This window comes from Geotrypetes seraphini, chromosome 8, assembly GCF_902459505.1.
Source record: "Geotrypetes seraphini chromosome 8, aGeoSer1.1, whole genome shotgun sequence".
In the NCBI taxonomy this organism is placed as follows: domain Eukaryota; kingdom Metazoa; phylum Chordata; class Amphibia; order Gymnophiona; family Dermophiidae; genus Geotrypetes; species Geotrypetes seraphini.
This window is the reverse complement of record NC_047091.1, coordinates 26,129,016-26,152,674: the sequence shown is the minus strand read 5'-3', so window position 1 is coordinate 26,152,674 and position 23,659 is coordinate 26,129,016. Positions and strand designations below refer to the sequence as shown.

At 45.1% G+C, this 23,659-nt stretch overlaps 1 protein-coding gene across 2 annotated transcripts; it reads right to left on the bottom strand.

Moving 5' to 3' along the window:
* Positions 1–447: 447 nt before the first annotated feature.
* Positions 448–23,345, bottom strand: ZBTB8A (zinc finger and BTB domain containing 8A). Of its 2 annotated transcripts, none has more exons than XM_033953579.1 (4): positions 23,250–23,345; positions 18,691–19,655; positions 4,476–4,645; positions 448–3,708 (listed from the first exon to the last, which is right to left on the bottom strand). In XM_033953579.1, the coding sequence occupies exons 2-4, from the start codon at positions 19,631–19,633 to the stop codon at positions 3,355–3,357; spliced, it is 1,467 nt and encodes a 488-aa protein (XP_033809470.1). In that variant the 5' UTR covers positions 19,634–19,655; positions 23,250–23,345; the 3' UTR covers positions 448–3,354. The 2 variants fall into 2 exon arrangements, with proteins under 2 accessions (XP_033809470.1, XP_033809471.1); XM_033953580.1 differs by lacking the exon at positions 23,250–23,345 and adding an exon at positions 19,992–20,237.
* Positions 23,346–23,659: the final 314 nt, after the last annotated feature.

Genomic DNA, 23,659 nt, shown 5'->3' with positions numbered 1-23,659 from the left:
CATAATGAAATAAGCTGAGTTCAGTCTCCTAACATTACATTTGGACTACCATACAAAACACATAGCTTATAAAAATAATAGATAAATTTATTGACAACAGTAATGTGCAAACAAATGAATAAAGACAGAGACAGTAACATGTTAGAATAAAAGTAAAATATCTGTTCTTTAAAATGCTGTACTGAATTCATTGGGTCTTACCTAGAACAAACACTATGGCACAAAGAGGTCCTTTCACTAAGGCGCGCTAGCTGTATTAGCATGCAGTAAATGCATCCATAGACTATAATGGACACATTAGCTTTTGCTAAAATGGCCAGTACACCTTAGTAAAAGGACCCCCAAATTAGGCCATATGTCTGTTATCCAAGACAAAGCTTGACTTCCAATCTTCATGATAAGACAAGTCTGCCCTCGGGGCAACAGCTGGGCTGCAGACAATGTATGACATATTCCAATGAAGACCAAGTCTTGTCAGCAAAAGAAAAGCCAGTTGTGGTTGTGATAGATAAGATGACATCAGGTCAAAAGATGTTTGATTTTGGGCTGAGTTGATGCCTTTTATACTATTCTGATAACAGCACCGTCACCGATGTTTTGACAACATCATGCTAGATAATTGTGTCTTCTATGTTATGGTTTGCAAAACTACAATAATGCCTCTCCTGATGCTTTTCTTGGAACTCTGGGTTCTGAAGAGACTTGAGATTAACATTTGATGGAATTATTGGAGCTTTCTCTGAATTGTAGCTTCAAACAGTCCTGGACCAACATGTCCAAGAGCCTTACATAGTTCATAGTCTTACATTATGGGCATACAAAATGTCTTTAAAGAACATAAGAATTGCTCTACTGGGACAGACCGAAGGTTCATCGAGCCCAGTATCCTGTTTCCAACAAAGGTCTCTGTATTATGAAGTACTGGGTACTTCAGACTTGATGACATGTATCCATAACATCACAGGTATATTCAGTCAATGTCTGTAATGCACTAGTAGTGGCAGGAGTCTTACCCACTACAGGCACCCGGCAAACTTGTCAGCAGTTCATATGGCCGGAGTGGATAATGTCCAAGCATTCTGAGCAGGCACATGCTGGTTCATGAGGAGTGAAGGCTGGTGGACACAGCCTTCAATTCTATTTTTCAGTGCCTGGTGGTCCACACAGTGGACCTACTAGCAACTGGTGAAAGCGCCAAGGTGTCAGTCAGAGAAGGAAGACCCAGTCAGCAAGAATAGATGCCTTGCTACAGCCTTAGTCGAGGAATTGCCTATTGGATGTGGAGAGACACCCAGGGCTAGTCATTGTTGTAGCTACAGATTGGCCAAGGAGGCTGTGATATGGGGATCTCATGAGGCTAAAAACAGACAAGCCCCTATCATTCCCAAAAGTGGAAGGCCTGCTACTCCAGGATCCGATCTAGATTTGTCCCCATTCTGTCTTATGGCGTGGATCTTGAGAGGAAAGATTCCAGTTGAGTAACACTGACACATTTGCATTACAGGAACTGGTCAATTTATTCTTTCATGTGTGAAGAATTTTTGAGGTGTAATAATGTCAGGAGCATTTTGTTCTTCACTTCAGGATGGCTAGATTAAGGTCTGGCCCTGAACTCTCTCCACATGCAGATGGCAACCTTTGTATATTACAGAGGATTAGTACAGGGGCATCCTTTGTATCTTTCCTGGACATTGGGCAGTTCTTAAAGGGCATGAAGCAGCTGAGGCTCTCCCACTCCCCACCATCACTAACATCTAGCAGTGCCCCTGGAGATATGATTAGCCTGGCAGATCTTGGAGTTGTAGGCCTTAGATTGAAGGTAACTCTTCCCTATGATTACAAAGAAAAAGTGGTGCTGCCTCCAGTTCCCCTTTTTCATGTTAACCAGTCTCTCTTCCAGTGTTGTTACGTGAACTGAGGAGTCTAGGAAATTGGATCATCTTTCCATTTTGTTTGGCGGACAAAGAAAAGGTGAGGCGGATTAAAAGGGCTGTTGCTTCAGCTTACACTCTTCAAGGACAAATGGAGCCTACAGCTTGGTTCCGATGGAGATTTGTAGGGTGGCCATCTGCTTATACTTGCATTCCTTTGTGCAACTCTACAGACAATGTCTGTTGGATGCAGGTGTGTCCAAATTCCTCCCTATGTAGATACCGCTCGGATCCTTCTCGTGTGTTTGAACTGATCTGGAGGGTTACAAAGGAAGAAGACATTCAGTTTACCTGCTAATTTTCTTTCTTCGGATCTCTTTGAACCAGTCCAGGACCTACACAGGAACTGTATGGATTGCAGAGGTGGCAACCTACTTTAGAACTGGGGTCAGTTGTTCCCATTGGGCTTCGGCTTTGAATTGCTGAGATTAGTTTAGCCAAGCCATGGCTTGATTGTTAGCTATTCTTTGCCCTCTTGTTTTCAAGTTTATTAAAAATTTGATTAATCGCCTATCATAGTTTTCATGAAGAAATGTGCTGTCTGTGGACTGCATAGAGCCCTATATAAGGTGATTTCATCAAACCAGTGTTCTGTCTCCATCCACTCGTAGGGGAGCATCTGGACTGGTGAGGAGGGACTCAACAAAAGAAAATTAGCAGATAAGATCTAATATCCCCTTACACAGGTCTTAAGTCTTAACCCTACATGAGACTTCTTAAGCTGATAATCGGTCACAGCTAACACAAAATGCCTTCTTGTGGTTAAAGAATTTACACTAACTTCCTATTGGGGACATGATGAAGCTTAAGCTTCTGTCTTTGTGTCTTGGTATCCCGCTGTAAGATCACTAAGCTCTTTCTCTAGTGCTGCACAAGGCTCATCTGGTCTGCACCAGATACAGCTTTCTACTTTACAGCCCCTCAACTCTGCAGTGGTCAGCTAAAGACACATTCATCTGGCTGGTAACAACCTCTCATTTTAAGCCTTGATTAAACCAGAATATGCAAGAAACCCCTGAAACGTCTTAATTTTGACCACAGGAAGGAGGAGACCTATTTTGTCTCAACTTGAGGCCCTGTTATTTCCATGATTTGACTTTTTACTTTTGGTGGGATTTTGTATTCTTGACCTGGTTGGTTGAAGTCGGTAGCTGGGGGCAGCCTAGCTTTGTCAAGCAGTTGTGTGTCATCTCTTTTATACATTTCATGGGCTGTCGTATGGACTGTGGGGGTTTTTCCCCTATCATGTTGACTATATGATTTAGTTCTTTTACAGATTTTGCAGGTTGGCTATTAAGTTTTCTTTTATTGCTCTTGTGATAAATTGGACATTTTCTTGTGCACTCTTGGCTGTGAAGGGGATTAAAAAGTCTTCAATGAAATATCCAGTTTACAGGTGAATCAGCTTCCAGTCTGTCTACATCTAGCTAACAGTTGGTTTTATTTCCTTTTCTTCTATGTCATCTTCACTGTCATCAACTTGTTGGATGATCAAATCTGACGACCCGTCCTCCACCATCTCTACATCAGATTTATGCTCATCGCCAAAATGCCATCTGGAATCCTTTTCTTCGTCTGGCTCTGGTGAAAACACAAGGGGTGGCCCATCATCCTCTTCCTCCTCTTCTTCCTCAATAGGAATAGTGTCCACCCCAGCTTCAGCAAGACATTCATTGCACAGCCTATAGCGCCGTGTTCCCTCCTGCACCACCTGCCCCGTCAGCTCGGTCACGTGACGCTTGCACTTCCGACAAACAGGCTTGCCAGCTTGATGGATCTGCATAAAAATAAAAGGATAAACATTCAAAATACAATCAGATAGCCTGGGTGATTTAAGAAGGTTATTCTGTTTTACAAGGAGAAAATGAAAGCAAATGTAATTTTAAAAAAGGTGAGCAGGATAAATACAATACAGACTTCACCAATACTCTGTAATCAACTGATTTATGGTCCCTATTAATATTCACCTCCAAATCAGCAAGTGTTAACATTTTATTTCTGAGTTATCTGTCTCACTGTTTCACGTATTTTCATTTAAATGCACATGCTGTGATATCAGTTTTAAGACAGTAATGTTTTCTGATGCAGGTATGACTTTTACAGACACTTAAGGGCCTGATTTGGAAATGGCGCCGTAAGTTAGGCAGTGGGAGGCACCCTGCTGCCACTTGTTTTAATTGGCGTGGTATCGTAAGGCATCTAAGGTCAAAGTAGGTGTGGTTAGAGATGACCTTTGGCCTCCATGCACGGTTTCATCCAACTCTTACTACCACTGCTGTACAGCCATTAGCTGTGGTTCTTTAAATAGCGCCTAAGTGCCGATGTTCTCTACCTTTATATGTACAAACGGCGCATGAGTGTGGGGGCTGTTATAAAGTGCCCTTCACGTGCCTGTAAAAGTTAAATTTATTTTGTCTCTGGATATCCTTTTATGTTTTTGTCTGCTCTGAGACTTCTCGGACACAGCTGTGAAGTGCAGTAATGAACAGAATTTCAGAACCAGAAACCATTTCAACTGCCTGGATTTAATTCAAAAATACGCACCGTTCGGAAGTGACTGCGCAGGTGCTCCAGTCTGGTGAATCGTTTCCCACATGCTTCGCATGGGTAAGGCCGTTCACCTGTGTGGCAGCGCAGGTGACGCTTAAGGTCTGCCTTCCGCTTCACCATATGGGTACAGAATGGACATTTGAATCTCATCCGTGGCACATCATCTGCACAAAACGAGACAATTTCAAGGAAACCACATTTTACAGCAGGAAAGCAATCTCATTAACCCTTCCTCAGGCCTAGACAGATGAGTTATGCACTGTGCGCCATCCCTTCCAAGTCAGTATGAACAAACGGATGAAAAATTAATAATTCACTCCTAGCGTTCTTTCCCATAGCTTCAAAGTGCCAATGCTACACTGCCAAGAAAGCAGATGACGAGAACAGGGACGGAGCCCTGCCACCAAAAAAGAGCTGTACTGGACAAAGCTTCCAGGTTCCTTATATGCATTCTGCCAAGAGAGTCGTGAACATCACTTAACAACCTTTTCTCCACATGAAAAAATGAATGAAAGTATGAAATAGGGCTGGAAAAGTAAATAAGCCAGTCTGATTCACATTAAGCCTTTTCCTTTAAAAAGTTTAATTTGATAAATAGATCTCCTTATCTTATCTCTTGGGGGGGTCGAAGGCAGAGATGGTGGAAAATGTGTTAATTTTTAATATGATTTAAGTTCTAATTATTATATCTTCCTCATCTCCCAACCTTCCCTAAGAGCTCGGCGCCATAGCCCTGCCAAACTCTCACCATTGCGCATTACTGCTCCTACTCTACCTAATCAGCATCAGAATCTGCACAACCAATCCCAGTTCACTACTCCTTATACCGCACGGCAAAGACCAAATTCCCAACATTCACACCCCATATACCATACGACTACCCAGAGGCTGGTCCACTCCCTATCCCATCTCCACCACCCCCCCACAGATCAACCAAGCCCCGCACTAATAAACAACGATCACTAAAAAAACTAGCCTACTCCCATTACTTTCCAACTGATCATGCTAACTTCCAGAACCTACAAGGTTTCTACCTAAACATTAGATCGATGAGGAATAAATCCATACTGATCAAAGATTGGCTTAATGAAACTAACCCCGACTTTGTTCTACTCACAGAAACCTGGCTGCTACCAGATAACGATATTATTATCAAAGACTGTCTTCCCCCAGGCTTCAAGATTCTATCCCTAGCCAGAACCTGGGGAAGGGGAGGAGGATTAGCTATAATCTTTAGAGACTACCTCAGTGGCGTACCTAGGGTATGTGGCACCCGGGGCCCATCATTTTTTGACACACCCCCATGTAAAAAAATATTTTTTGTAATGACCATGAAACGGAATAAATGGTCAGAATAGAAACAGGCAGTGAAAATTTTCTTATATTCCAAACATAACATAACATAAATTATGTCTGAATTGTCATGACATCAGAAGTACATATGGAGTAGTTGCAGGTGATGCTTGGGACAGTTCTGATTGTGTTAGTTCGGTTTTATGTGTTTTTTGAATAGAAGGGTTTTTATTTCTTTTTGAAGGTTTTGCAGTCTGTGGTCAATGTCAATTGGTTGTAGAGTTGGGGGTCGAGTGCTGCAGCTCGAATGGCTAGGAGGTTGTCGAACAGTTTTTTTCTTTTGACGTTTTTGGTTGGAGGGTGTGTGAATGGTGCGTGAGTTCTCCTATGTCTGTTTGAAGTGGATTGAATTATTTAGCTGAAGAAATTAGTTACCCCCTCATCCCACACACATTAATTCTCTTCCATTTTTGTTCCCATTATAAAAAACACTGATAAGTTCCCAGAAAAAAAATACATTAAAATAAGAAGTGAAAACAAAGGCCCCTACAATGAGAACATAACATAAGAATAGCCTAACTGGGTCAGACCAATGGTCCATCATGCCCAGCAGCCCATTCTCATGGTAGCCAATCCAGGATACTAATACCTGGTCAAAACCCAAAGAGTAGCAACATTCCATGCTACCGATCCAGGGCAAGCAGACACTTCCCCCATGTCTTAATAACAGATTATGGACTTTTCCTCCAGGAATTTGTCCAAACCTTTCTTAAAATCAGCAACACTATCTGCTTTTTACCATAACTTCTGGCCACTTCATTTTTAAGTTTAGATCTTTCCTTTCAAACAGAGACCTTGCTAGATGTCAAATACAGCACAAGGTAACTTCACATGGACTTAGCTGTGCAGGAAATGTGAATCTCCTCATACACCCACCATATAGTGCAAAAATGTGCAAAGGTCTGTTTTTTTCTTTCGATCACTACATAGCCTAATGCCACACAAGCAGCGCTGTTACAAACATATTCTGTAGGTCAATGCTAAGGATAACAAAGTTTCCTTCCTTAGACCAGAAGGAGATACTGATAAACCACTGGAAGAGATCCCAAAACAGCACCCAAAGACCCACTCAGTGTGTGAACCAGTTGAGTGGAGTGGACTAACTGGGGGGTGGAAATGGGCCCGGAGTTTGCTCAGCAGAATTTCCCAGACCACCTCTTCCTCTCAACACATTGACACGCTGCCACCACCACCACTAGGAACACCTCACTGGGTAGGCCAGCTATGCTATAAACTTTATAAAACACTCCCCCCGAAGTCCTGCACCCCCCCCGAAGGCCTGTCCCCCCCTTGAAGGCCTGTCCCACCCCCTTGTAGAACTGTTCCCCCCTTGAAGGCCTGCCTGCCCCCTTGAAGGCCTGCCTGCCCCCCCTTGAAGGCCTGTTCCTCCCCCTTGAAGGTCTGCACACCCCCCCAAAGGCCTATCCCCCCCCTTGAAGGCCTGCCTGTCCCCCCCCCTTGAAGGCCTGTCCCCCCTTGAAAGTCTGCCTGCCTGCCCGCTCGCCCCCCTGGCCTCCCCACACCACCTATGAAGCAGCACTACCTATGCTCTCGACCTTGCCGTTCAATCCCCCCCCCACCAACCCCGAAGGACCGCTCGCCCCACTGACCTTCCTGCACCACCTATGAAGCAGCCGCAGCAGAATCGCGACATCAGTGATCCCTGCGCTGCTTAGGCACTGCTTCCTGCGCCGCGGTCCCGCCCCTCCTCTGACATCAGAGGAGGGGCGGGACCGCGGCGCAGGAAGCAGCGCCCAAGCAGCTCAGGGATCGGACGCTGACGTCGCGATCCTGTTGCGGGCTGCTTCACAGGTGGTGCAGGAAGGTCAGTGGGGCGAGCGGTCCTTCGGAGGTGGGGGGGGAATGAACGGCAAGGCAGGGAGCACCCCCTCAGGGCTGGCACCCGGGGCGGACCGCCCCTCCCGCCCCCCCCTTGGTACGCCACTGGACTACCTAAATTGCGCCGTACTTAACACCAAATCTTCCCCCAACTTAGAAATATTATCAATCTCACTAACTTCAAAGTCTCTAATTGCCTCTCTAACAACTACCGTACTTTGTTTTATGTCCCACCAAAAAAAATGGAACCTAGCTAAAGAGGACTTTACTGAATTTTTACTAACTAACTCATTAGCAAGTCCATACAACTTATTATGTGGGGATATCAACATTCACCTAGAGCAAATAGACCAATCAGAAATATCAGATTTCTGGTTACTTATCTCCCAACTAGGCTTCTTCAAACCTCCTCCAGTCAAAATCCATCAAAGAGGTCATCAGTTAGACCTGGTGACATTCTCCTCCAAAGAACCAACCAACCCCAAATTCTATTGGAAACAAGATAACTGGACAGACTCCCTATGGTCTGATCACAGACTATGTAATTTTACTATAGACTACCAACAAAAAAACAACAAAACAAGAAATAATAAAACTCACACTACTAGAGGTAAGATCGGCCCGGTAGAATTCTGGTCCCACTATGAGATTATCGCAAAACAAAACGAAGAAACAGATCAACTTATGACCTCCTGGATTAAAGACAGCACAAACATTCTAAACGAAATAGCCCCCATTAAAACCCGCAGAATAAGAACTGTAAATCTAGAGGGATGGTTTGATTCTGAGCTGCTATTGGTAAAGAGGGACTTAAGAAAATCAGAAAGACTATGGATTAAATCTGGAACTCAAGAGCACAGAGTTGCTTGGAGATCAAAATTTAAAAAACTACAAAAACCTCACCAAGGATAAACGCAAAAATTTCTATGGCCAAAAAATTGGAAACGTTTCAATTAACAGTAAAAACCTTTTTAAACTGGTCAACGACCTCTACAACCTCGAGACACTCACTGACACCCATGAAGAATCTACATTAACTGCTAACACCTTAGCAGATTTCTTTAATTCCAAGATAGAAAAACTAAGATCATCGATAACTGCCCCGGCCAATCCCCACGGGTACTTCCCAATTCTCCTTGATACCGACTTATCCAAATCTGACCTAGGGGCCAGAACTGACCTAAATTGGAACCATTTCTCAACCATAGACTGGCAAACTTTTAGCAAATACTACAATAAATATACCAACTCCTACTGCAGATTGGACACTTGCCCCCCAAATGTCATGAAAACTGCCTCAATCCACTTCAAAGCCAACATGTTGGCATGGGTAAACTTCTTACTATCCACAGGAAATTTCCCAGTAGAGCAAGGCCATATCATGATAACTCCAATTATAAAAAACACAAAAGAACCTTCTAACTCCCCGTCTAATTACAGACCTATCGCTAGCATCCCGCTAGTCACCAAAATAGCAGAAGGGGTAGTAAATGCCGAACTCTCTACATATCTGGAAAAATTCAATATCTTAAATGACAACCAATCGGGCTTTCATTCAGACCACAGCACCGAAACTATTATAGCCTCTCTACTCGATCACCTGCACTCACTCCTTAGCCAGGGCTCTAGCGCCCTGGTCTTGAAGCTCGACCTGAGTAGTGCATTCGACCTGGTAGACCACACTATCCTCCTGGACTGCCTGGCATACATCGGCATCTCAGGCCAGGTTCTCAACTGGTTCCACGGGTTCCTGGGAAATAGATCATACAGGGTATTTAAGAACGACTATTTCTCCTATAGCTGGGACAACTCTTGTGGGGTTCCACAGGGCTCCCCCCTGTCCCCCACCCTATTTAACGTCTATCTCGTTTCCTTGGGAAACCTCCTGCAAGTTTCAAGCTCAAATTCTTCATCTACGCAGATGACATTACAATAGTCATCCCACTAACCAGTTTCACACCAGAGTTGCTTAACTCTCTATCAAGCTTACTCAATCAGATAGAACTCTGGATGTTATCCTATAGATTAAAACAGTGGTCTCAAACTCAAACCCTTTCCGGGGCCACATTTTGGATTTGTAGGTACTTGGAGGGCCGCAGAAAAAATAGTTGTCTTATTAAAGAAATGACAATTTTGCATGAGGTAAAACTCTTTATAGTTTATAAAACTTTCCTTTAACAGTTAAAAGGAAAGATATATAAACTATAAAGAGTTTTACCTCATGCAAAATTGTCATTTCTTTAATAAGACATTAACTATTTTTTCTGCGGCCCTCCAAGTACTCTATTTTTTTCTGCAGCATTCACATTTAAAGTTCAATATCTTTTCTTTCTCAAAACTGGCACATTTCAATCACTAAATTGAAAATAAAATCATTTTCCTACCTTTGTTTGGTAATTTCATCAGTCTCTGGTTGCACTTTATTCTTCTGACTGTGCATCCAATACTTCTTCCCTTCTTTCAGCCTCCTTTATGCTTCCTCTCCTCCAGACCTCATTCCCTCCCCCAACTTTTTCTTTCTTTCTCTGTCTGTCTTTCTCTGATTCCGTGTCCCATTTTTTGCTTTGTTTCTGGTTCCGTCTCCCCTCCTTCTTTCTTCCTTCCTCCATGCCCCATTTTTTGCTTTTTTTTCTGGTTCCCTGTCCCCACCCCACCTTCTTTCTTTCTTTCTTCCTTCCTGCCCTCCCCCATGCCACCACCGCCGCGGAATAGGCTGCTGCCGCTGCCGCTATCGGGAACAGGCAGAGATCTCCCTGCTTCTCTTCTGCACCGGGCCGACCAACTCTCGCGGCCCGACATCAATTCTAACGTCGGAAAGGACATTCCGGGTAGCCAGGCAGCGATTGGCTAGCCAGAACGTCCTCTCGACGTCAGAATTGACGTCGGGCCGTGAGATTTGGTCGGCCCCGCAGGGAAGAGAAGCAGGGAGATCAAAGAACACGGTGCCGGCCTGATCCCCGATGGCAGCAGTGTGAAGGGAAGGGAAGCAGGTTCGGCACCACTACTCTAGATGAGCCGCACTCTAGGGAGAACAATGGACCGCTCCCCCCCTTGGTACGCCACTGGAGCAGCAGCGTGTCTGGCCGGCTCGTTCGTTCAAAGCCGCGGGTGGCGGCTCCTTGCGAGATCCGTGTCTGTGTCTGAAGCCTCTCTGATGTTGTGACATCAGAGAGGCTTCCGATGCAGGAGTGGATAGCGCAAGGAGCCGCCAACCCGCGGCTTTGAACGAACGAGCCGGCTGCTGCTCCAAAAGGAAGAGAATGATGCCTCCAGACTGCGGGCCGCAAATGAAACCTGGAGAGCCACATGTGGTCCGCATGTTTGAGACTGCTGGATTAAAATTAAACTCTGACAAAACTAAATTCTTCCTTGCTACCCCCAACGACAAAATCAAAGACACCACAATACAAGTGAATGGATCGGATTTCCCCCTTGAACAAACCTTAAAAGTACTGGGAGTTACTTTAGACAAACATCTAACCCTGGAGAAACACACAGATCTTACAGTTAGGAAAAGCATCTCGGTGCTCTGGAAACTCCGCACCATAAAAAAATACTTCGACGACACCTCATTTTGCCTATTAGTACAATCCTCCATTCTCAGCATCCTGGACTACTGCAACATCATTTACTTAGGCTCCACAAAGAAAACCATTAGGAGACTAAAATTGATTCAGAACACCGCCGTCCGCCTTATATTCGACTTGAACAAATGGGAACATGTCACCCCCTTCTACCATAAATTGCACTGGTTATCATTTGAATCCAGAGTCCTATTCAAGTTCGCATGCTTCTGTTACAAACAGAATTTGGTATATAATAATAACTTTATTTTTTCTATACCGCCATAATCTTGCGACTTCTAGGCGGTTCACAGTGAAGATTAGCTGTACAGTCAGCGAATTACAGCGTACAGATAAAGAAGAGGTCACTGGGCAGTCAGTGATTACATGGTGCAAATTGGCAAGCGGAAAGATATACATAGGTTACAATATAATTTTGACATGTTACATTGAAATGGTTGAAAAGCCAGCGAATAGCTGGATACAAATTGTGAAGAAGTCATTGAACAGTCAGTGATTACAGGATGCCGTTAATGAGGAAAAGTGGATTCAGTATGATGAGTGGTGACTTTGAAAAGGGGGGAGGAAGTCTGGCTAGGAAATGAATTTATTGAATAGAGTGGTCTTTATTTCTTTCCGAAAGGCGCCGTAGTCAACCTGGCGCCATCAATGAAGTAGCCTAGCCAAGTTTGCTGCCTACCAACTTGAAACTTGAATGTTCTATCCAGAAAGGTTCGGTATCTGCAACCTGCGATTTTCGGGTAGGCAAAGAGGCTGTGATTTCTGGTTGTCCTTGTTGGGGAGTAAAATTCGAAGTGAGGTAGCAAATAGTTGGGGGCCATTCCCCACACCATTTTATAGCAGAAGCAAGAGAATTTGAATAGGATTCGTGCCTCAATTGGCAACCAGTGCAGCAGTCTGTAGAAGGGACTAATGTGGTCACTTTTCTTTAGTCCGAATATTAAGCGGATGGCAGTGTTTTGAACTATTCTTAATTTTCTCACGGTTTTTTTAGGTATACCCACATAAATGATGTTGCAGTGGTCCAAGGTGGATAGAATCAATGACTGTACCAGTAGTCTGAAAGATAACGGATCAAAATATTTTTTATGGTTTTTAGTTTCCAAAGTATAGAGAAGCACTTTTTAGTCACCGAATTTGTGTGTTCAATCAAGGTCAAGTGGGTATCTAAGGTGACTCCTAGTATTTTTATTGTTTTAGATATTGGGTGGTCGTGACCGTTTAGATCAGTGATCTCAAAGTCTCTCCTTGAGGGCCGCAATCCAGTCGGGTTTTCAGGATTTCCCCAATGAATATGCATTGAAAGCAGTGCATGCACATAGATCTCATGCATATTCATTGGGGAAATCCTGAAAACCCGACTGGATTGTGGCCCTCAAGGAGGGACTTTGAGATCCCTGGTTTAGATGTATTGTTGTTGTAGTGATTTTGTCCTTTGGGCTTGCCAAGAAGATTTTCATCTTTTCTGAATTCAGTTTCAGTTTAAAATTTATAGTCCATTGTTCAATTTCAGTCATGATATGAGAGATGTGATTTAAGGTGGCATTGGTCACTGGAATTAGAATAGAGATGTCATCTGCGTATATGTAATATGTTAGGTTTAGTTTTTGTAGTAGGTGACCTAAGGAAGAGGTATAGATGTTAAACAAGGTGGGAAATAGAGGGGAACCCTGAGGAACTCCCGAAGGGCTTTTCCAAGAGTTAGAGTAGTTCCCATCATAGATCACTTGATAAGATCGTTTAGTTAAAAAGCCTTGGAACCAGGTCCAAACTCTTCCCAGAGACCCATTGCGTCTAGGCAATTCTCCAAGTTACCTCAACCCACACTTCAATTTAAATTGCAACAATAAGAACTCCCGCAGAATTCATCTATTCGCCTTCCCCTCTCTAAAATTGTGTCATTTCAAAAGGTTCCTTGACAAAACCTTCTCCTTCCAGGCGGCCAAACTGAACCCATGGCTAACCCAAATAGTGCTCGATGCCCCCCCTACAGAAAACAACTCAAAACACACTTATTCCACAGACAGAACCCTTAATTACACCTTTTTTTTTTTTTACTTCTCTCTCCCCAACCATCAATGATCTGGAATCTCTACCTACTCCTTCTCATTGTACATTCCTAACCTGTTAACTTCAATGACTTCATTGTTTGTATATTTGACTAACAGATGTGAACCGCCTAGAACTCCCTGGGTATGGCGGTATACAAAATAAAGTTATTATTATTATTAATAATTGTTTTCTCAGGTACTTTAGCTAGATTGTGAGCCTTTGGGACAGTTAGGGAACTTCCAAGTACCTATTTTTTTTTTTTTTTTTTTAATTGTAACTGAGCTTCTGGGGAGGACAGGCTATACAAATGAACAAATAAGTAATTTTCCTTTGATTGTTTGCTTCATATTGGAATGTTTTTTTCTTTGTAAATCATATTATTTTTCAATGTGTTATGCTCTGTATTTCTGCAACAAGTGGATTCTTGTAAATTTATTTTTGAAATGCAAATAAATAAATCAAACAACCTTTTCTCCTCATTATTATGTTCACAAAACGAAAAATGCTTCCATCAAAAAAGCAGTACCCCAAAGGCATTCCACAGCAGAGCCAACCACCGATAAGAGACGCAATAGAAAAAGGCGAGTTCAAGGCCAGTCTTTAGGGATAAACAAAAGCAAATTAACAGGAAAGGTCTAATTTCTCCTTCCTCAGTATCATAAAAACATAAGAATGCTGCTACTGGGTCAGACCGCTCACGTGGCGGCTCTTAGGTCAAAGACCAGTGCCCTATTTGAGTCTAGCCTGGTTCAGCAGGAACTTTTCTAACCTTGTCTTGAATTTCTGGAGGGTGCTTTCCCCTATAACAGCCTCTAGAAGAGCATTCCAGATTTCTACCACTCTCTGGCTTAGATGGATAGGAAGCTTAAGGAGGACCTTGATGATACAGAACATTGTGGAAATTAAAAGGTCATATCTGTTTTATAAAGATTTTTCAGCAAAATAGAATTTTTTGTCTCTGTGGGAAGATGACTTGGCGTATGAGCTGTCTCATAATGAATGAAAGAGGATTTTTCGAGAGGTTCAAAAACCTTCCATTTGTGTTTTATTGAAAGAAAATGCAGATAAGGTTCTTACCTGTTGGTACTATAGCTCTGAAAAAATTAAAGCCATGTTTCCCGATATTGTCACAGATGTATGATGGCGCTGTTTACAGGACAAGGGAATCTTTTTTTCACATTTGGTGGTCTTGTGGGAAACTTCAACCATTTTGGTGTACGATAGTGACTTCTATGTGAGTGGGACTGAGAGCACCCTTTTCCTTGAACCCTAAAGCCTGTTTGCTGGGCCTCCAAAATAGCTAAGGTCGCCGATGGCAAATGTGCCTCAAACGCATGTGCCTGGCTGCAACTAAATGTGTAATCGCCACCAAGCTCCATGCACAGTTTCATACAACTCTTACTATCTAGTGCCCCCTTTCCTCTCTCACCACCTGTTTTTGGATCTCCATATCTGTACCAGTTCAAAAGCTGGAGACTGGGCTTCAAAAATCTTAATTGGGTACCACATTCCTGATCAGACCGAAGTCCCTGCCCCTGCATGACCTCATCGAAAGGATTTGCAACCTCTAGAAATAACGACTTCTTGGCCACAGTCAACCCTTCCTGGCCTAAAACAACAAAAATGCCCTCTAGCTGCTGTGCCCAGATCTAGACCTTTAGGGCGATCCTCAGACAACCAAGGCACCTTGGATTCATCAAGACTCTTCACCAACTCGTTCAATTCATCCCCAAACAACAGTTTGCCAGTAAATACTGAGCTTTGACTTAGAAACCATCCGCAGACTAACCACAAAGCCACAATGACCTTCTGGCCACAAAGCTGAGTGCCATGGACTTGGCTGAGGCCCATAACAAATCATACAAGGCATCAGTAAAAAGGAGTTACCCATATCAATCTTAGCCTCTTCTGGCTCCACAAGAGAAAAATTATCTGTTGGCCTGTCAGGCACATTCTCTGCCCAGAGAAAATACATACAAACTACCAAATCCCCACAAATGGTAGCTTAAACCCAAGAGTGGAAACATCAAAGCTATGTTAAGAAAAGACTCTATTCTGTCCTGAGGGTCCTTCAGGGCCACAGCAGAAACAACCACACCCACTATAGATGGGTGTAGAAAGTCGTCATCCTGCTCTGGGATGGGGTGGAGCTTGGAACATCTGAAGAATTCCACCGAGTCTGAATAACACCCCAAATATCTTGATGCATAGAAAAGGACTGATCCACCTTCTGAATTTCTTTAACCAGAAAGTGCACCTTTTGAGTAGGAGCATTTGATACAGGAACCCCCAAACCTTAGCACCAATGAGACCTGCACAATCAACTCATGGAGCTCTCTGAGGAGTCCTCCATGGGGAAAAACCCTCTGCCCAAGGCTCTGCACACCCCAAGTCTGTAGAAGCGTGGTCATCATCTAACAAAAACTGCTCCTCTTCAGAGGAAATCTTTTTCCCAAAGTCCTCTTCTTCTTTTCCCCAGGTAAGCTTCTGCTTCTTGGAAGAAGGGGGCAATCCCTGCCAGACCCTGAAACATCAGGCTCACTAGACTATAAAAGGCAGAAAGCCATGTACCTAGTGAGCACAAACTTTGGGGAGAACCCGATAGAATCCCCTAGCTCTACTGGCCCCTCAGAACCTGTAGGTAAACAAGCTGCCTTTAAACGTGGGGGCTGAAGATGGCTGTGTTTCCTACTGTTGTTCTAGAAGCACTTGTGCTAGCTGCACTCATCTGCTCTGCTCTGAGTTTAGGCTTGGCACTGGAAGGGGACTCTGTCGTGGGACCAGCAGCTGCGTGATCCTAGCAATGCTTGCAGGTATCTAGCATCAAGGTGCTTGTGTGCACGTCCTTCTGGGATCTCAGAGCTCATGGTGCCATGAAGAAGGAAAGGTAGAGAATGTGCCGATAAAAAAACAAAAGAGAACGAACACTGTACTCATAGAACCATGATGGCAGATAAAGGCCAGTTGGACCATCCAATCTGTTCATCCACAGCATCCTCAATGTCTCTCCTCTCTCCTTATACACCTCCCAGAGAACTCCGTTCCTCAGATCAGCCACTCTTAGCTCTACCCTTCTCCTCCACTGCCAATTCCAGACTTCGTTCCTTTCATCTAGCTGCCCCCTATGCCTGGAATAAATTACCTGAGTTTGTCCACCAAGCCCCTTCCCTTGTTTAAAAGCAGACTGAAAACCCACCTTTTTGATGTAGCCTTCAATCCTTAACCCTACTCCTCTGCCCTCCAACCCAGCCAGCTGATTAACCATTCCCTTTAACTGTATCTATGACATCCTGTTTGTCTGTCTTGATTGCAAGCTCTTTCGAGCAGGGACTGCCTTTATTGTGACTCTGTACAGCGCTGCATGCATCTGATAGCGCTCTAGAAATAATTCATAGTAGTAGTATCCATTATCTCCTCTTCTCCCTAAGAGATTCCATGTGCCTGTCCTATGTTTTCTTGAATTCAGATACAGTCTTTGTCTCAATCACCTCTACCGGGAGACTATTCCACGCATCTACCACCCTGTCTATAAAAATGTATTTCCTTAGACTACTCCTGAGCCTATCACCTCTTAACTATGGCATCTCACTCCGGAGCTTCCTTTCAAATGAGACTTGCCTCATGCGCATTTATGCAATGTAGATATTTAAACGTCTCTATACCTATTGAGATCTTTAAGTCTGTCTCCATATGCCTTTTGATGAAGGCCAGTGAGCATTTTAGTAGCCTTCCTCTCAACCAACTCCATCCGGTTTATATCTTTTTGAAGGTGGTCTCCCGAATTGCACACAATATTCTAAATGAAGTCTCACCAGAGTACAGGGGCATCAATACCTCCTTTTTCCTACTGGCCAGACAAGTGGGAAATGGGATAGAACACATCAACCTTGAGATAAACAATCCTTTATTTCTATAAACCCGAATATAAGATGAGACCCCCATTTTTGGGCCATTTTTTTGGCCTAAAAATCTCATCATATATTTGAGTATATACGGTACATGTAGAAACACATGAATAAAAAGTCCTATAGGTGTCAGGTCATCAAATGGATTCTTTTACAAGGACAATACACCCATAGGACTTTTTATTCATGTGTTTCTCAAATTAAATTTTTTGTTGGTTTTGCAATTTTATAATTTCACTTATAATGTGTCACAAAAACATTTGTTCCATTTAGTGTGCCAGATCTAAAAAGGTTTGAGAGACACTGCCCTAAACTGTACCATTCCCTTGCATTTCTTAGCATTAAATCTTAGCTGCCAAATTTCAGACCATTTTTCAAGCTTCACTAGGTCCTTCCTTATGTAATTCATATCATCGGAGGATTTTGGTATCATCCGCAAAGAACCAAATCTTAGCCAACAAAGCAAAGGAGACTGTCAAGTACTGCCAAAAGCAGGCTCTTCTTTGGCTTTACTGACTTGCTTACTTTGTGAAGATTTTTTTTTTGTCGTACCAAACAAAAAGAAGGCACATCTCCCAGGATCCCAAGGTTCCTAGCAACATTAGAGCTGAGGCACAAAGGAAACCTCTTAGGGAACCAGGAGACAGAGAGAAGGGGGTTTGATACCCCTAGGGTGCCAAGTTGACCCCTCATAGGCCACAGCAGCCAAACAGGAGCCCTGGGAGAGAAGAAGCAAAGAAACAATTCACTTCTGATTACTATAATTTTTCAGACCAGGCACCCCCAAGTTAACAGACCAGTTGAGTCTACACAGGTTCACACCTCTACTATCTGCTGGGAGATTGAAAAATACTGACTTACGGCCTCTTTTACAAAGCCGCGCTAATGGCCTCGAAGCCCATAGAGATTTAAAGGGCTTCAGGGTTGTTGCCGCACGGCTTTGTAAAAGAGGCCGTTAGGAAGGGCTAACTTAGGAGTTATTTTATAAGTTCCACCAGAAGTCTGTACTTTAGTCTATGGTTCTCAGTCTCCCCCTGCTGGTAGAAGTGCATAACCCATTTGTCTAGGCTAGTCTGGATGGATGCTAAGGAAGAGTTAATTAAATTGGTTTTAATGTTTTCCTGCTGGTTATCAACATTACATCAAATGGAACAATAGAGTACAGGGTGGCCCACAGTGAAGACTCTAACTATTCTTTAGAGGACATTACAATATAGTCATCTTTTTTTTGTTCACTTTGCAAAGGATGACCTATTATAAATCTACTTAAAATGAGTATTAGCAAGGAAGGCTACTCTTGATTCAACAGTTATACCTGAACTTACTGAATTACGGTAATAACTGAACTACATCAACTAAACCTAAAGGAATTGGGATTTCTATGTTCATTTTAAGTTTCTTTTTGGAAATTCAGTCACTAAACTTTTCAAAGAATACCTTGAGAAAATAGGGCATGGTCACAGCACCCTCTCTTACCTTCGCTCCAACCACCCACGACACCTAAAATTGTAGGCATCGTTGCATACAGTTCGTCAGCTGTGGAAGTCTTGCACTTGAAGACAGCTCCACGTGATTCGAGCTGTTGCTGATTCATTGTCCAACCTCTTGGTATTCTTTCTGTTCCAAGACCATACTGATACTCAGCATCTGGGTCTAGCTGCACTTGCTCCTCAGACTGAGGGAAATGTTTTTTCGGATCCGATGCTCTTGCATCCCCGCTGCCATCCCCGCTCTTCCGTGGTTTATAATTGGGGATATCGGAGGCCTCGGACAGATCCCCATGCCTAACACGTTTTTTAATGCAGTCCTGTCCTTGATCTCGTTTGGCTCCTTGCTGTAGGTTGTTCTTTTGGGTAGGTTGGTAATAATTATAATCATTCCAGGAACTTCCACCCACCATGCATGCTCCTACATCAGAAGCCAGGTGAGAATGTGGAGGACTGCTTTCTGCTCCCCACCCTGCCCCATACAAGCATGAGCGATCAGCACCATTACTGCTCACCTCTTTGTCAGAAAGACTAAAGAAACGATCCTTCTCCTTTTCACTAATGTCCAATGAAGACTTAATAAATGCCTTACAGACACTAATCACATCAGTCATCTGCAGGTAGCTGGCAGCTGACATGACTTCGATTACATTTTGCCCAGTTAGTGATAATTTGCCTGAATATACAAAATCTAGGATGACTTTGAAAGTATCTGGGGCAAAGACTTCAAAGGTTGCTGTTGTTAACTGAACAGCTTCTCTTGAGCTTTGAGAGAGCAACATTTTGAAGTAGCCACTACTGGCAAACAGGACATTTCGATGGGCTTTAAAGATCTTTCCTTCAACTATGATATTGCAATCACAGAATAAGTCCTGTCTGCGCTGCTCATTCAGCTGCTGCAGGAGATGGGAATGATACGAAGAAATATCCATTCCTGGCCAGCTCAAAGCAAGTCTGCAAAAGAAATAACAAAACGTTTAGAATTGCATTTTTTTTTCTATTTTGCACTTAGCCGAGGCCAAGGTGAATTACATTGAATATTTCTCAGAGGATTACAAGGGCTCTGTAGTTTGTGCTGCTATGGCTGCCTTATGAACAAAGACAGGCATAGACCTGGGCACACTACGCACTGCTAATTTAAATCAACTGGTAAAGAAGATATTGGCTGTTACCCAGATGCAAAGAAGTGCACAGAATACTGGAATTGAATATTTGGTCTGGGGGAGAAGTAAGAGCCTGTTAAGTGAGGATTTTAGGCATTTGTGTGCTGACCCCCATTGCCCCAGGTACCTGCTTGGAGGGCACAGAACATGCCAAATGGCCAGTGCACAGGTGTGGCATTGGGGGGGGAGGAAGCAGCTGCTTTCTCACATTTGCAAGCCGCTACACCTCCCCTCCACATCCGGGGTAAGCAGCGCCCCGCCTGCTGAGCATTCATTCCCTTGCGCTCCTCTCACAACTTCCGCTTGCCGCATCCTAAAGGCGCCGCCCAGTTATGGCATCTCTGCACTGATTGGCACCCCACAAACCCCCTCGCGCCAAAGCTAGGGTTTCTTTCCTGGACATTGCAACCAGTTGGAAGAGGCAGGGGCGGGGCGTGCCATGACAGCAACCAGCCCCCGCCATTATGCTGCACTCCTCGCTCCTTTCACCGTCAGCTACTACTTCTCCACAACGGCAGCTCAGGGATTGATTAGGAAATCCCCCAATCACACTCATAACAGGCCCCTGAATCCCAAGTATCTGCACCAACCACTCTGATGCCTTCTATGCACCCCATGAGTCTTCCTCCTGGTCCCCATCATCATGCAGTAGAGTCCATGTCTACACCCCATCACTCTATGCACCCCATGGGACTTCCTCCTGGTCCCCATCTTCATGCAGTAGAGCCCCTGACTATACCCCCATTCTATGCACCCAATGAGTCTTCCTCCTGGTCCCCATCATCATGCAGTAGAGTCCATGTCTACACCCCATCACTCTATGCACCCCATGGGACTTCCTCCTGGTCCCCATCCTCATGCAGTAGAGTCCATGTCTACACCCCATCACTCTATGCACCCCATGAGTCTTCCTCCTGGTCCCCATCCACATGCAGTAGAGTCCATGTCTAAACCCCATGTGGCGTCCTCCTGGTCCCCATCCTCATGCAGTAGAGTCCATGTCTGCACCCCCGTTCTATGCACCACATGAGTCTTCCTCCTGGTCCCCATCCTCATGCAGTAGAGTCCATGTCTACACCCTATCACTCTATGCACCCCATGAGTCTTCCTCTTGGTCCCCACCCTCATGCAGTAGAGTCAATGCCTACACCCCATCACTCTATGCACCTCATGAGTCTTCCTCCTGGTCCCCATCCTCATGCAGTAGAGTCCATGTCTAAACCCCATGTGGCCTCCTCCTGGTCCCCATCCTCATGCAGTAGAGTCCATGTCTGCACCCCCATTCTATGCACCCCATGAGTCTTCCTCCTGGTCCCCATCCTCATGCAGTAGAGTCTATGTCTACACCCCATCCCTCTATGCACCCCATGAGTCTTCCTCCTGATCCCCATTCTCATGCAGTAGAGTCCATGTCTGCACCCCATGTGTCCTCCTCCTGATCCCCATCCTCATGCAGTAGAGTCCATGTCTGAACCACATGTGACCTCTGGCCCCATTCTCATGCAGTAGAGTCCATGTCTGCATCCCATGTGTCCTCCTCCTGGTCCCCATCATCATGCAGTAGAGCCCCTGACTATAACCCCATGAGTCTTCCTCCTGGTCCCCATCCTCATGCAGTAGAGTCCATGTCTACACCCCATCCCTCTATGCACCCCATGAGTCTTCCTCCTGATCCCCATTCTCATGCAGTAGAGTCCATGTCTGAACCACATGTGACCTTCTGGCCCCATTCTCATGCAGTAGAGTCCATGTCTGCATCCCATGTGTCCTCCTCCTGGTCCCCATCATCATGCAGTAGAGCCCCTGACTATAACCCCATTCTATGCACCCCATGAGTCTTCCTCCTGGTCCCCATCTTCATGCAGTAAAGTCCATGTCTGCACCCCCATTCTATGCACCCCATGAGTCTTCCTCCTGGTCCCCATCCTCATGCAGTAGAGTCCATGTCAGCACCCCATGTGTCTTCCTCCTGGTCCCCATCCTCATGCAGTAGAGTCCATGTCTGCACCCCATGTGTCTTCCTCCTGATCACCATCATCATGCAGTAGAGTCCATGTCTGCACCCCATTTGTCTTCCTCCTCATCCCCATCCTCATGCAGTAGAGTCCATGTCTACACCCCATCACTCGATGCACCCCATGAGTCTTCCTCCTCATCCCCATCCTCATGCATTAGAGTCCATGTCTACACCCCATGAGTCTTCCTCCAGGTCCCCATGCTCATGCAGTAGATTCCATGTCTGCACCCCATGTGTCCTCCTCCTGGTCCCCATCATCATGCAGTAGAGCACCTGACTACACCCCCATTCTATGCACCCCATGAGACTTCCTCCTGATCCCTATCCTCATGAAGTAGAGTCCATGTCTGCACCCCATGTGTCCTCCTTCTGGCCCCATCCTCATGCAGTAGAGTCCATGTCCTAATCCTGGTCCCCATCATCATGCAGTAGAGCCCCTGACTATAACCCCATTCTATGCACACCATGAGTCTTCCTCCTGGTCCCCATCTTCATACAGTAAAGTCCATGTCTGCACCCCCATTCTATGCACCCCATGAGTCTTCCTCCTGGTCCCCATCATCATGCAGTAGAGTCCATGTCTGCACCCCATGTGTCTTCCTCCTCATCCCCATCCTCATGCAGTAGAGTCCATGTCTACACCCCATCACTCTATGCACCCCATGAGTCTTCCTCCTGGTCCCCATCGTCATGCAGTAGAGTCCATGTCTGCACCCCATCACTCTATGCACCCCATGAGTCTTCCTCCTGGTCCCCATCCTCATGCAGTAGAGTCCATGTCTACACCCCATCACTCTATGCACCCCATGAGTCTTCCTCCAGGTCCCCATGCTCATGCAGTACAGCACCTGACTACACCCCCATTCTATGCACCCCATGAGTCTTCCTCCTGGTCCCCATCCTCATGCAGTGGAGTCCATGTCTGCACCCCCATTCTATGCACCCCATGAGTCTTCCTCATGGTCCCCATCATTATGCAGTAGAGCCCCTGACTACACCCCCATTCTATGCACCCCATGAGTCTTCCTGCTGGTTCCCATCCTATGCAGTAGAGTCCGTGTCTGCACCCCATCACTCTATGCACCTCATATGTCTTCCTCATGATCCCCATCCTCATGCAGTAGAGTCCATATCTGCACCCCATCACTTTATGCACCCCATGTGTCTTCCTCCTCATCCCCATCCTCATGCAGTAAAGACCATGTTCACAGCCTCCTCATCCCATCACCCAGGGAGTAAGCCTCTGGCATTTGAGTGCACCTTGTTTTCATCCAGATTCGTCTCCAGTTTTGTCCTCATCCCCCCCCCCCCGGTCTGCCTTCTCTCCCCCTCCGTCCGCCATCCATCCATCCTCCCATCCCATCCTACCGTCATGCCTGAGGTGGCCCGCTACCGGCCCCGCCGATCTCCTTCTCCGGCGCCCCGCCCCCTCTGACACAACTTCCCTCCCTGGACCGCGATCCGCCCTTCTCGAGACAGGAAGTTGCGTCAGAGGGGTGGGGCACCGGAAAAGGCAAGTTGACGGGTGGGACGCAGGGAGAGGGATGCTGGATTGGGGTCAGCTCAGCGAGACCCCTCCCCCCATTCGAAGCACCCATGCATGCATGCACTGGAGGGAAAGGCCAGCTTTTACTGAAAGGATTTTTCCCTTTTAGCCGCTTTCAACATCATTTCGGTTGCATGGAAGTTGCCTAGGTTGCAAACAAGAACATGACATCTGCTTTTGGATAAAATAGCTCTGGGCCTGCTTTAGACTTCATGCACATAGGTGCACTTTC